Source organism: Mytilus californianus, unplaced genomic scaffold (genome assembly GCF_021869535.1).
Source record: "Mytilus californianus isolate M0D057914Y unplaced genomic scaffold, xbMytCali1.0.p SCAF_17, whole genome shotgun sequence".
NCBI lineage: Eukaryota > Metazoa > Mollusca > Bivalvia > Mytilida > Mytilidae > Mytilus > Mytilus californianus.
The window spans coordinates 6,020,648-6,036,580 of record NW_026262659.1 but is presented as its reverse complement, the minus strand read 5'-3'; the positions used below and the strand labels follow the sequence as shown (position 1 = coordinate 6,036,580).

At 31.2% G+C, this 15,933-nt stretch overlaps 1 protein-coding gene across 1 annotated transcript in view; it reads left to right on the top strand.

The window, feature by feature from the left end:
* The window catches only part of LOC127726292 (cholecystokinin receptor-like), a 41,614-nt gene extending 26,980 nt beyond the window's left edge, over nt 1-14,634 (top strand). The window contains exons 2-3 of the mRNA XM_052233612.1: nt 11,217-11,591; nt 13,313-14,634. Of these exons, the coding sequence (XP_052089572.1) occupies nt 11,217-11,591; nt 13,313-13,791 (854 nt within the window). The 3' untranslated portion in view covers nt 13,792-14,634. The remainder of the gene's footprint in view (nt 1-11,216; nt 11,592-13,312) is intronic.
* The last annotated feature ends 1,299 nt before the right edge of the window (nt 14,635-15,933 follow it).

Genomic DNA, 15,933 nt, shown 5'->3' with positions numbered 1-15,933 from the left:
TTAATTACAATTGATGGTTGTTTTTGATAAATCAATTTTTCATTAGACAAAACGCATTTTGCGTAGTTTATGGACATTTAAACTGAACGATTTAACTCACAGCCTCAAATTATTATTCGGTTACCACTTGAGTGGTCAATTAAACATCGACACAAATGGATTTAATCCTATAAAAACAGGAAGTTTGTGGCGAAAACAGTGTACAATATATGGTATTTACATTTAAAGCAAATAAAAGGACCATCATTACTTAGTTGTATTTCTTTATCATTTAGTTCCATGTTTTAGAACATTTCATTTCATTGTTGGTTGTGCATTATTATATTCAAATATACCTTACTCTATGTAAACTTTATCAATGGCTCCTTACTTGAGACAGGCATATACATGAGGGACGAAAGATACCAGAGGGACAGTCAAACTCATAGATCGAAAATAAACTGACAAAGCCATGGCAAAAAATAAAAAGACAAACAGACAAATAATAGTACAGATGACACAACATAGAAAACTGAAGACTAAGCAACACGAACCCCACCAAAAACTGGGGGTGATCTCAGGTGCTCCAGAAGGGTAAGCAGATGTCTTGACTCATAAAATTGGATCGAAGCACAAAAATCAACTAACATGAATGCAAAAGACGCAAAGAAACTATCGAAGGGTATTCGCAGTTACTGAAAAAAATTAAAACAACACGTTATAAATTTCATACATCCTAAGCGCTTATCTGGATTTACCTTCATCAGAAACGCTCAAAGCCGAACATTGTAAGACAACGATGTATAAGAACCTAAACAGTTGAAAATCTATATTGCCAAAAAGGACCTAAAAAAAAGCCAAATCCATCGAAGGTCAACTTTGCCTGAGGGAGTTGAAACCTTAGTTTCAAAATTTATACAATTTTAGAAAGATTTGTTATAAATCATTTTCGTACCGAAGTACTGACTACTAAGCTGTTGATACCCTCGGGGACTGATAGTCCACCAGCAGAGGTATCGACCCAGTGCTGTAAAAAATTACTACAACACGTTATAAATTTCATTCGTCCAAACCGCTTTTCTGCTGGATTTACCTTCATTAGAAACATATAAAAGCTAGTTTAAAAGTCAATTACAACTAATAAATACATCATGTTCTCCAAGATTCTCGTATTCTCAGTACAAATCTAACAGATTACGTGTAAATATGTCATAACCAGTCTGCGAAAAGCATGATCGTATGCAATGCCAAACCATAAGTACATAGAATCGATAGGAATTAATACCATCAGTTTTAATAAATATATAGCAATGCTTATTTAGTAATGTTTTGATTTATTCAACACAAAATCAATGTCAGTACGGATTACTGTAACACAATATTTAAAGTTCTTATTATGGTGCTTTATTGGAAACCTTTAAGAATAATAACATGAGTTAACATTGATCGTATTTAAAATTACGGACTCTACTAGCACCATCAACATAATACTTTAATCGTAATACTTTTATAAATTAAATAAATTATATTGTTGAATTATGGATTTTACTGACATTTCTTTTAAAGGTCTATCAATCTATTTTAAAAATTAACCGCTGCACATCTTTGTTTATGTTCTTTTGGGTTTGAACATATTCTTAGACTAAAGCTGTTATACTAAACTGTTGATACCCTCGGGGACTGATAGTCCACCAGCAGAGGTATCGACCCAGTGCTGTAAAAAATAACTACAACACGTTATAAATTTCATGCGTCCAAACCGCTTTTCTGCTGGATTTACCTTCATTAGAAACATATAAAAGCTAGTTTAAAAGTCAATTACAACTAATAAATACATCATGTTCTCCAAGATTCTCGTATTCTCAGTACAAATCTAACGGATTACGTGTAAATATGTCATAACCAGTCTGCGAAAAGCATGATCTTATGCAATGCCAAACCATAAGTACATAGAATCGACAGGAACTAATACCATCAGTTTTAGTAAATATATAGCAATGCTTATTTAGTAATGTTTTGATTTATTCAACACAAAATCAATGTCAGCACGGATTACTGTAACACAATATTTAAAGTTCGTATTATAGTGCTTTATTGGAAACCTTTAAGAATAATATGGGGAATGTGTCAAAGAGACAACAACCCGACCATAGAGCAGACAACTGCCGAAGGCCACCAATGGGTCTTCAATGCAGCGAGAAACTCCCGCACCCGGAGGCGTCCTTCAGCTGGCCCCTAAACAAATATGTATACTAGTTCAGTGATAATGGACATCATAATAAACTCCAAATTATACACAAGAAACTAAAATTAAAAATGATACAAGACTAACAAAGGCCAGAGGCTCCTGACTTGGGACAGGCCGATATGACGTTTCTCTGACTCAAATCAAACGAGACATAATTTTTTTGGAATTTTTTATTTGCTCTGTTTAAATTTACCGATTGTGTCTTATACCTAATTTTGACACTTTTAGTGCGGATTCGCATGGGTTGTAGTGCATTCATAACAAAAACAAACTCAGTAACGATACCAGGCTTGTCAGTATAACTTATGTGTTCTTCTCAACAACTATTCCATATTAACTAACACTGAAATGTATCTACACTTTTGAAATTGACATACATTAAATTTGATCAAAATATATAAGACTGTTTGTACAAATAATGCTGTCCTATTCCAAAGGTACATTTGTGTGAGTTTGTTGAACGATGTGACGTTTCTCTGACTCAAATCAAACAAGGCATAATTTGTTTGGAATTTTTTATTTGCTCGGTTTAAATTTACCGATTGTGTCTTATAACTAATTTTGACACTTTTAGTGCGGAATCTCATGGGTTGTAGTGCATTCATAACAAAAACAAACGCCGTTAAGATACCAGACTTATAATTTCGTTCGCAAGACTCATCAGTGGCGCCTGCCTTGTCCATTCATTTAGTGTCCTCCCTTTTGAATTTTGTGACAATCGTCCATGTTTTGATGTTATCTTGATTTGCATATTCCAAATGTATTTGAGAGATTTGAACATCTGTAAACCACTATTTCGTCTTATGTATGCACAATATAATCATATCATATATTACATAAGGAAATGTGGTATGTTTGCCAATTGGACAAATATTTAGACGAGTTCAAATTAACGTCGATTAGAGCAATTAAATGTCTCCTTGTGGCATTCAACAATGAGCAAAAGTAATACAATATAGTCAGTTTTAAAGCTAAATGTGTATTTTTAATTAATAGTACTACTACTATGATAAATCCTTGAATTCATATTTGATTTGTTTTACAATTTATTGAATCTATGTTTCTGTTCTGACAGTTCTGAAAGTTCTTCACATTTATTAAAGGATGATACTCCACTGGAAGCATACACCATTCTGCCTTGTACATTAACACGTTCTTAAAACGTTTGAGCATAAAATAAATGATAGTTCACTTGTTTTGATTTGATCAACAGTATTCCTCAATCATCGTTAAACAAATTGTGACAATCGCCCATGTTTTATTGCATATTCCAAATGTATTTGAGAGATTCGAACATCTGTTAACCACTATTTCGTGTTATGTATGCACAATATAATCATATCATATACTAGTATTACATAAGGAAATGTGGTATGTTTGCCAATTGGACAAATATTTAGACGAGTTCAAATTAACGTCGATTAGAGCAATTAAATATCTCCTTATGGCATTCAACAATGAGCAAAAGTAATACAATATAGTCAGTTTTAAAGCTAAATGTGTATCTTTAATTAATAGTACTACTACTATGATAAATCCTTGAATTCATATTTGGATTTGTTTTACAATTTATTGTATCTATGTTTCTGTTCTGACAGTTCTGAAAGTTCTTCACATTTATTAAAGGATGATTCTCCACTGGAAGCATACACCATTCTGCCTTGTACATTAACACGTTCTTAAAACGTTTGAGCATAAAATAAATGAAAGTTTACTTGTTTTGATTAGATCAACAGTATTCCTCAATCATCGTTAAACAAAAGGCGAAATTCATCTTTATCTTTTAATTATGATATCAGAAATAGAATAACACTACACCTGTCTATCTTAATGACGACATTTGTTATTTGATGAAATAAACCACTGTTTCTACATTGAAATGTCATTGTAGATTTTCTTTATGGCAATATACAACTAGTTTATATATATGTAACATGATTTGTATCAAATTATGCAATAGCTTTATAAGATTTCATGTAATATCAATGTCTATATAGTTCGTTCAAACCTTCAGACAATGTGAGTATATTCATCGATACACCAATAAAATAAAAACTATCTGAAGTCTAACACTTTTCCAGTCTGCTCATGTTTGCTTTTTAAACTTTGTTGTTTAATCTTAGACGAAGCGAAGATACTTTTAAAATGTACGAATGAGTTCACTTAAAATCTGTAGACATCATAAAAAAATAATTTTTACAGTTTAAATAAAAGTGTTAAACTTTGTAAGTTGTCAATAAAATTTCTAGTGTTCAAGGATATTCGCAGTTATGAGAGAGAGAGAGAGAGAGAGAGAGAGAGAGAGAGAGAGAGAGAGAGAGAGAGAGAGGGAGAGAGAGAGGTCATATATGTCGTTTACATTATTCCTACCGGTTCATTTTCTTCGGTAAAATATGTTATAGTACGCTATTGTTATATTGCACTTGTAATGTTTATCATGAATATCTTTACAGGCGAAAATAGATAACAATCACTTTGTAGTTTATACAACATCAAACGTATTTTCTTATTAATGATGGGCTTATATTACAAAGACGATTTTAAAATATGTTCACTACGTTGTACACTGACAGTTCTTATAGTCTAAAATCTACAGAGAAAGCGGTAGTATTTATTCTTCCATTGGCGACAATACTAACATTATCTAAATTTACCACTTTTTATAATAAAAACCTTGACAAAACAATTATGTGTGCTATTAGTTCTTTATTGAAGTCAAATGGTATCATGACCATCTTCGAACGGAGCTTGTTTATGGTATCCATGCCCACCGTCATTTTACATCAAATTTATGAAAACGTGGAAGTCTTTTCGAATAATTCCAAACCTAAAGTCGGGAAAATGTAATACTTCTTTTTCCCCTATACTGTGACACTAAGATATAAAGAATTTGATATGATACCATCAATGCAATGCTAAGTTATTGTGAAACATTCTGTTAAGGTAAACTTGTCTGTCCCCATTACTTATAGCATGGATCATTTTATGTTCCCACCTCTACATGCTGGTTTACCTCTTTCTGTACTTCTTACAGATAAGGTATGATAAAATACCTGTATCCAATCACATCTTATCTTATTTAAAAAGAATAGTAACAGTAACATAAAAAAAAGATAAAAATGACTGTTTCATTCATTTTGTATTCATATTATCAAAATATTTACAACATAAGCACAAATCAAAAGTTTCCTTACTAATCTCCATTCCATGCTTTAGTATATGCCATATTTTGATCCAAAATGTCAGAGCTTGTTATTTAATCTTGAGATGATGAAGAAAAAGGTGTTGGACACTTAAAACATTAAATATGCAACAACTACAGCTGCAAAGTTGCCTTTGTTGTCTGTATTGTTTCTCTTTATTCATTTCCAAAAATAGTTCTCTTAAATAGTAGAAAATGAATAATTCGATATTTTTGATAAAATAAAAGATAGAAACTATCAAATGAAGCATTAATGAATTTGCTATACATTTGATATTCAATATAGCTCCTGTAGGAAGATAAAAACTTACAACACTAGATAACTATGTATGATCTTTTGCCAAGCTTCAACTAATTTTTTTAAAGCAGAAAATTATTAGATACATTTACACATTAAAAAGATATTTCGTGAAATAGGAAAAAAGTATTACGACTCTTGTATTTTTTTCAAGTATTAATTTGTGTTATGTACTAACATTAGTTGAACTTTTTGAACTAATAGGATTTAAACATATGTCATTGCTATAAAAATAAAATAAAGACTGACCATGTTACTTCTTCCAACATCTTAGTTTAATAAGTCCTAGAATTAGATGTTCTTGATCTTAAGAGATTTTTTTAGATAAAGATAAGTGCATGGCAGCATGTGTAATATTTTAAATGGATTTAGCTATTATTTTTAGGTACTTTTTGGTCATACAGTTCTTCAACTGTTTCGGTTCATTTACATCCTTTGCTTTCAAATATTCGGTTTCTTTGATGAAGGTAAATCCAGAAAAGCGCTTCGGACGCATGAAATGTATAAAGTGTTGTTATCATTTTTCAACCGTGGACATAACGAGAATGAACTTTCAATCTGATTATTACTGTCTAGATTGATTTTTCTTATACATGACTATGGCATATATATTCACTCACACCTGGTATTAAAATAGACTACATAAGGTTAAGAGGCACTTAATAATAAACCTTTTCATAATGTCAAAGGGAAAATCCAAGTGATAACATTTCCCCCTTTTGTGGTAATATTGGTTAGGGAATTATGTAATTAGTGTCCTGAATGATAGTCATTTGTACTCTTCAATAATTGTGTGTACAAAAATTACTATCTCTTGGTTTTATCGTCAAATATATTAATGATACCTTTGTGACAGAGTATAGAATTAAAATATGATGAATATGTAAAGGTCATGGTATATTTTGTAGTTTGTGTCAATGCAAAATGTGTCAGGAATAAACCGACAAACGTGGGAGAACAAAATATACCCTACCATAAATATCAATTTAAAATAACTTGGAGCTTTATATCAGTATTATCCAACAAGGAATACAATAAATGATACAACTTCATTCTACATAAAAGACCTATATGTAAATTTGAAGAAACATTAACATATTTGTTGAATTTGACGGTAGAATTTTTTAGCAGGTTATCTGCTTTCTTATCGGAACCAACTGTGCGCCTCTCCTTGCCGTCCTTTACTCTTTTCATATGAGTCGGAATTCCTTCAGACACTTGTGAAAACCAAGATAATCAAAGAAGCTAGATCATTTAATTTCCCGTACAGGGATATTGATTATGTTCTTTCCATTAACAATCCAAACTTTTCTGATTGGGTCCCATTAATATATCCTCTAGAACTTGATTAAGATTAAATAAATGGCAGATACGACGTCATTCGTCTTATTTGTAGACGTATACCTCGAATTTGACTTCAGCGGTTATCTCAGTACCATACTCTATGAGAAACGAGACGATTTTAATTTTGAAATTATACATTTTTCTCACCAAAGGGACATTCAAACTCATATGTTAACCAATTGATCATCCAATTCTGTCTTTATAACGGAACCATAACAACTGTCATACAAGTAGAAGGTTTATCTAGCTACCAAAACAGGTTTACCACACCATTTTCTTCGGAAAATGCTGGTAACAAGTCCGGAATATGGCAGTTGTTTTACGCTCGCTCCGATCCTTGGTAAAGTAGTAGTGAAGCGTTATGTATTGTCAGGTTTTATTGACTTTCCCCCTTTTGAATTTACCTTGGAGTTTATTTTTGTAAAAACTTTTTTACACCATTCAAAAAGGGTAACGTCATTAAAATTGTCTTAATGACAATAATGCACCAGTTTATACGTATAAGTATTTTTATTATATTATTTAAATAGTTTCACGGCGTTTCTGATGTGTCAAAGTCTCAATTTTGTGATAACTTTAAATGATATAACTTTCCCTTTAACACGTCAACAACCTTAATCTAATAATAAAAAAAAAATAGGTAACACAAAATGTGCTTTTCAGTCCTTATAAATTCAGCAGTTTGACCGATTTAATGTAAACGCAAAGCTTAATTTTTTGTTCTTATCATGTCTTTATGATTAAGTGTATGCTTTACGTATTGTGATGAAAGAAAAGAGATGTGAACTTACATAACTCGTTTCTATCATAAGCTAAAGGAAGGTTTTGGGGTTATTTTCTACATACAGCCAGGGGCGTTACTTAAACAATTATTTTTTTTTTGATTACTTATATAGGCAATTTTTGTTTTTAAAAATTATTAAATTACTCAATAGAGTTATTTTAAATTTCAATAGAAGCATGGACTAAATGTAGTTTTTATGAAATTTTACATTATTTTATCACATAAAATTATGAATTTATTAAATTTGAGAGGAGTATAGAGATACAAGGTTACTTTAAAAATAATGACAAAAATATTACTTGTTAAAGTATTTTATACATCTTTGAAAGAATTAGTTATTAATATTATTTAAGGAACATATGTAATTGTTTTCGGGTACAAATTATAATAACTTCAGTTTCTACTTATTTATATCTGTCTACCTCAAGATTTTGAAGTAAAATGATATTTTAATAGTCCCACGAGACCAATCTTTGGCCTAGAAGCGTCAATATGAAAGATAAGTGCGTCAGAAAGGCAATCAGTGTTTCAGGAGGATTAGTTTTTATATTTCATAAGAAAAAATAACCAGATGTCTGTGAAAATTTGTTAAAGCTAGTAAAATCTGTATGAATGGACATATATAATAATATTTACAAAAGTTACTTATATAAGTAAAATTTAAAATAGCCTCGTTTTCAACATAACTTGTATAAACATTATTTAATTTTAAAAGTTACGTGTTTAAGTAATGCCCCTGACATAAGGAAATACCTGTACCGAGTCAGGAACATGACAGTTGTTTTCCATTCGTTTGATGTGCTTCAGCTTTTGATTTTGAAATTTGATAAGGGTCTTTCCGTTTTGATTTTCCTTGGAGTTCGGTTAATTTACTTTTTTTGTGCTGCAATTAAAGAAATTAATGAGATATACATTTCGTTAATATCCGTTAACATCTCATTTTTTTTCTAGACCTTAGCTAAAATTTGTGTGTTTTGATAGTCTACTTTGTTATATGCGAGAAAATTAGTTCAGCTGGTGTTGTTAGTACCCGTTTGATCTTTCAATCAACTTGTAAGATTTCGCGAAAATATAATGATAATATTTCATAAAAAGTAACCAGAAGAAACAAATCAGACCTCCGGCTACTAATCGACGTCTGTATTCCCGTAGTTCCGGGTAGACGGAAATGAATTAGTGATTTAACAACAATATGAATGCAGAAGGTTTGATGATTCTCTGTTCCAAATTGTTAAGAAACACGGAATATAATTCAGACTCTTTCATGTCATTTAAGTAAGAATATATGCTAACAATCTATCATACAAATCCAAGTTCCTTTTAAAATTTGGTGAGGCATACAATATATAGGTCGACGCAATTCTAAGTAAAGTATTTGACCACCGGTCTAATTAATTTCTCTGCATTGTTTCGTGGATCAATAATGATATCAGGAGGTCATAACATCCGTGTTGAACACGATGTTTCGCCACGGTATTGGTTTATTTAATCAAATCGTGAACTATATTGCTATTTTAAACTAGAAACGTTCTGACAAAGGTATTGTTTTTAAGGGGCCGGAAACAATTTCAAACATATCAAACTGTATTTGTATCTATAAACCGATTGAATTTGTCTGTTACGAAATATATGTTAATCGTCCAATTGCTTAGTCTTTTTTAGTGGTATGCCTTAATACTACACTGCTGATGGAAATTATTGTCATTTATCAATTTTAAAGAATAAAAACGACAGCTCAATTAATTTGAATATTATTTTACCATTACATGATCCCATTTTCTATGCAAACAGCAAATAGTTTTCAGCACTTCATCTTTATTAATGACATATATGTAACCATAAGATAAAATTAATATTAACCATTACTTCACTATAGAGTCATTGTTTTAATGAAATAGATTGATATATAAAAAGGAATATTTGCTTTGAACAATCAACCATCAATTGATCGTTTTTAACTGGGGATGATCAATCAAGTATTTTGCTTGCTTTTTTTACAATCCTTTTTTGGAACCCCTGATTCCAAGGGGACGTGTTACCGGTTTTAAATTCAGTTATTATGAATAAAGATGTGGAGTATACATCAATGACACAGAAATTCACTGACAAAGGCAAAAACTGGACAACGCACAGTCTTCAACATAAGACACGTGTCTATGATATGTAAAATCGTCCAAAGCAAGTTGTGAATAATTACATAGATACTGTCAAGGGAGATATGAATATAACATCAATTCCCATACATCAAAAACAAAAGCAGAAACAAAAGCGACGATAAGACAAACATTAAAAAAAACTACACAGAAAATCAAAGAGTGAGCAACACAATCCCCAATTAAACTGAGGTGAAAATCAGGTGATCCGGAAGGGTACAACGTTTCTACTCAACTAAAATCAAACTCATTTAAGTAACCAGGCTCATAATTTGTTATGCCAGACAAATATTACATAGATAAAATACAAAAATAAGTAAGCAATGAACGAGGTTGTTAAATGTGATATATGCTTTTTTGTGCTTCTTTGTTAAATATTTGTTTGTTTTTGTTGTGATTAAGATTGTGACACGGTGTTGACTGCTGTACCCCTATTTTGACATTTATACCTATTATGTCTGTTTGTTTTATTCACCCATCGTTGTCAATATAATGGAATTTGATGCGACTGTCATACAAGTGAGAGGTTTAGCGCTATAAAACCAGGTTCAATCCACCATTTTCTACATAAGAAAATGCCTGTACTAAGTCAGGAATATGACAGTTGTTGTCCATTCGTTTGATGTTTTTGTGCTTATGATTTTGCCATTTGATTAGGGACTTTCCATTTTGAATTTTCCTCGGAGTTCAGTATTTTTGTGATTTAACTTTTTCGCTCGCCGTGTTACAAAATTCATATACTAATGGATTTCTAAATTTTCTATATCTAATACTTCAATGTGTTCATATATTTGAACAATTAATATTGTAACTACAAGAAAGAAATTATAGTGTTAACCAAGCAGTTAATTGCTGGTCCTAAATATCCAATTAAACCTAACGACTGGTTGTTATTTATTTAACAGAATTTGTCAATAGTAATTAAAATTAATATTAAGTACATAGACACTCTCACTGCAATTCAATTTTAATACAAAGTAATAAATTTCGTTTCCTTTGATGTAAAACAAATAGTCAAGCAGTGTTTAAGAAATGATATGATTGTATATTTTCCGCCTTATCTATTTTATAGCGTGATTCAGAAGATAAAATTTTAACAGAAATCGCTTTTTTTTCGGCGGATTGTATATCAAAGACGTATTTAAGATTTATACTGCTTATTCTGAAATGCTATTGTAAACTTTGCCTAATGTAACTTTTTTTTCCAGCTGTCTCTGTCTGTGTTAGTTGTTATACACTTGTTGTTATTTCCATGGAACGTTTCTTCGCCATTTGCTACCCACTACGGTCAAGAAGGTGGCAGACACTGTCCCATGCGTATAAATCTATAATTGGAATATGGATTTTTGCACTGGTCTTAATGATACCTATAGCCGCTGGACAAGAAATTTTACCACTTAAAAATGGAAATAAAGCCTGCCGAGAGATATGGTCGACGAAACTGAAATCATTATTTTTTGCATATAGCATCGCCCTAGTCGTGATTTTACTGTTTATTCCAATACTGGTGATGGGATTAGCGTATGGAGGCATATCGTATAAGCTTTGGTTTACTATTAAACAACAAGTACAGATAAAGTCAGGTAATGAATGATAGCTTCGATATAAAGTGATATATGGAGATATGGTTTTGACCATACCATAATTTCCCTTATTCTTTTCACCATTATTTTACCTTGAATTTAAAATATAATTATCAAAACACAGTCTCTCCGACGATTATCACAATTACATTGTTCAGGTTTTTATAATCCATAACAAAATAATCAAAGAAAACAGGCTCACGGTAAAATACGCCACAAAAGATTCATCATTTTATTTCGAATAAAAACAAATTAGTTTCGAAGTTGCAGGACATTGAAAAGCAAAACATTTATTCTGTGTGCCAATTCTAGTTAATGCTACCTATCCCTTTGAGTAGAAAACCCGTAGTGATTTGAAGGATTTTAACATTTTATTTAAACAGTTAATTTACAGGGATGACAATATCAATTACTAGTATATTATCATGCCCGCTCATGAACACTGACTACTAAGCGCGTAATACTTTCGGGAATGAAAGGTTCCCAAGCATCCATATCGACCTATTGGTGTCAATGATGTTAAGATAATTAAATACGTTAGCAGATCGTTACGTCTTCTTAAGATTCATCAGTGTCGCTCGAATCAAAACAGTTGGATGGCAAAGATCAGTAACAAAGTAAAGAACGTTGAAAACCAACATTTGAAAAGTAGAGCCATGTCTTCATATGGTCATGAATGATGGAGATGACTTTTATCTTTTAATAACAGTGAGGTAATAGGAAGACATCATATCGATGAACGTTTATAACCTGGGAGTAAAACATTTTCTCTTATTAAGTGTCTTTTCCAAAGTATGTTACTCTAACTATGCTTGGACATTTGAAGACAAGCGTTTGCTTATATTATACAAATAAAAACAAATTACAGCTAAAAAGGAGAAATCTTATGCACTGAAGAAACATTTCATTACCTACGTTTGTCAGACAAAGATGGTCTCAGGTCGTTTTGAAAATATCATGTGAATTAACAAGTGAGAGTAATTTATATATCACGCAGCTTGACAACTTCCTAAACTGGTTGACATTGCATTTAAAGGACTATCTTATTGCCAAAAAGTATGATGATGACATCAAATAAGACAATAGAAATGAATTTCGTACTATTGACTTGACAACTCTTTCAATCCTCTACAGATACATGTACATTTAATTTTGAAAAACAAAAACATTTTTTGAATTCTTCTTTTTGTTGACATAAAAACGAGTCTGTAATGCTTATTCAACAGATGATGTTATAAGATGGGAAATAAAATGCAAAACGAGTTTTTATGGAACAAACATGCCCTTCTTTTTACATTGCGTTACAATGTTGTTTTTTGTTTTTTGTTTCTTTTTTTCCGAAAAAACATTTAACTATGGTTAAACATTGTTTCCAGATCCTTAAGCTTTTATCTCATACCAATTACCAAAATATTTAACATATTTTTAAAGACAAGGCTATATGTATTTCTTCTATGTTCTTCGTGACCTGTCCCAATTCATGGTTCTATATTTTAAACTATCATTAAAATATTGCATACATCAAAAGAAAATAACAGATGGTTCTATTGATTAAAGGAGAAGTAAAATGTGTTAATCAGACTTTCAAGATGACTAATGTTACTTATTCTTTTATCAATTTATCACAAATTGGGACATTTTGGAAATGAAATTAACATATTTTTGTTGTAGCCAACGTTACCTTTTTAACCTTGTAAATTAATTCTTCCATTTTTTTCTAGAGTCTACTGACAGAATTTTAAACGTGAACAGCGAATCTGAATCAAACTTTAAGAAGATTAATGGAACAATTAGCATAAGTTTACGTCAGTCTAACCAGCGTTCCAGCAACAGTAACAGGAAACGAGTCATAAAGATGTTGTTTGTCGTTGTTTTTGAATATTTTATCTGCTGGTCGCCATTGTATATATTGAACACATGGAAAATTATCGACTATATGTATATACACATGCGCATGTCCGAACTAGCCTGGTCTCTGGTTTTGCTGTTATCGTACACATCATCCTGTATACATCCTATCACCTACTGTTTTATGAACAAGAATTTCAGGAAAGCCTTTAAAGGAGTGTTCCGTTGCTGCACATTAAAATCTAAACCAATAAGTAGATCTTGTACAGAAGTAAGTCAGCTGAACTCTACCACTTCCCCTATGGACAGACAAAGAACGAAAGATGATGTGTATAAAGAGTTTAGTGATTAAGTACGATTTTCATTGTTCGGGACACATACTATCGATATCAATATTGGACCAAGTTGGTAAATTTAAAATGTAGATACAAAATCAAGCTCATTTGAGCAAACCATCTTTTATAACTCCTGCTGCAGTAAAATATATTTTTGAAAACCAGAGATTCATTATATATGGCACTAAGTTAAAGCTTCGACTAGAATATCGTGTGATTATTTGAACTATTCATCGTCTGGTCCGTGTCTATACCAAGGTATATATATATATATATATATATATATATATATATATATATACAAGTCTAAATTGAAAACAACGTTCAAACCTATGATTGCGTTGGATAAAAACCGTAATTTTTGTGCATGCAAAACAAATTTCTTGGTAGAGGGGTCTAAATACAGCACAAACAACATTTTCCAAAAGATCAAATGAGCGAATATATAACGTTCAAACCTATGATTGCGTTGGATAAAAACTGCAATTTTTTTTACGTGTGCATGTATATATATATATATATATATATATATATATATATCACAAACATTTCTGGTCACTTTAACATTTTTTGATGAGTCACATGAACGAGAAATAATCATCCAACATAGCTTGTAGGTTGTACTTTTTGTTTTACAGTTATACATGCATTTTTTTCTGTCGATTGCATTAAACTTAAGAAGATGAAATGCAATTTCGAACTGTATAGTATTTTCGATTAAAAATCTTGAGTGTTACATACAATTATGAAGAAAAAAAACAGAAATAATGAAATGTGTAACAGTAGTTTATACCTTGTATTTGTTTTATAGTGTAAAAAGCAAAATATTTACATACAAATAAAGTCTGAATTTGAATCCAGATGTGTGTATCTCTGCATGTATACTACCCAGCATGTAAATCTGAAGGACATGCACAGATTGTGATAACTTAATGTTTATTCCACGCCTACAATAGTAGAGGTGCATAATGTTTTCTGTTCTGTGTGATATTCGGTTCGTCTGTCCCGTGCAACGTATTAGAAGTTTTATGTCAAGGTAATTTTCCATGAAGTTTTATTCACATCAGTACAATTGTAAAGTCATATACATCATGGTGTGAACTTTTTAATTCATATGCGAAATTACACTTTTGACAATGATTGCATTGTTCATTAAATAGTGAAATATGAAACTGTGAATCCAGATCATTCAGAGCAATAACAGGTCTTTGGTCAAAGTAGTTTACCTTCAGGTTGTTTTCACAGCCAAATTACGGTTTTGATTCATGTCATATTTCACTCAACATGGAAATGTGATAATGCGAGTGGGGTTTTATTCCACATTAAATATAAAAATAAGAAGATGTCACAGCGATATGATTGGCAATGAAACAAAAATTTTCCACAAGAGACCAAGTGACGTAGAAGTTAGAAACTATAAGTCATTATACCCGGCCTTCAACAATGAGCAAAACCTACACCACATAGCAAGCTATAAAATGCCCTGACAGCTCACATAATACTGTGAGCGCGGCATAATTTCCAATGTTTGGCATTCACATATGAGGTCTCTATTCAAAAGCATTTAAAAAAATAAACTGATTAATAAAGATATTTTAAGTAAGATTCATTCTCCAGTGATGTACGAATTAGATGCGAACTTTAATCGTAATTATATGGTCGAGAAATATGAGAACGCTTTTTATCCAATTATGTTTTTCTTCTTCAAAGACTGCACTGAAACTTTAACGTACAATTCAAAATACGTTACTTAGTATTACTTAACAAGCTACGTATCATTAATGGATCTCCAACACTTACAGATTAGTTTGATTCTAAAACTTCTTAAAAAGAATTTCTTCAATAAAAATCTTAACTGCTCCTTGGAATGTTCATTAAAAACAAGATTTCCATTAACAAATTGAAAGTTTCTGTAATTAATTGTGACGTTTATCCTTAAAAATTGAAGTTTTAATGGTCATCTGAAAAAGGACACATACATTTCACATCTTAAAGAAAGCATTCTTAAGAAGGGAATACTGATATGGTCTGCAATATATATTAAAAAAATAAAATAACATTTTTTCTAAATTGTTGCGTTCGAAGCGTTTATACCTTCACCAGGAACACGCGTTCCCAAAAAAAAAGAAGATCAAAGCCACAGTTGTATTAACTACCTA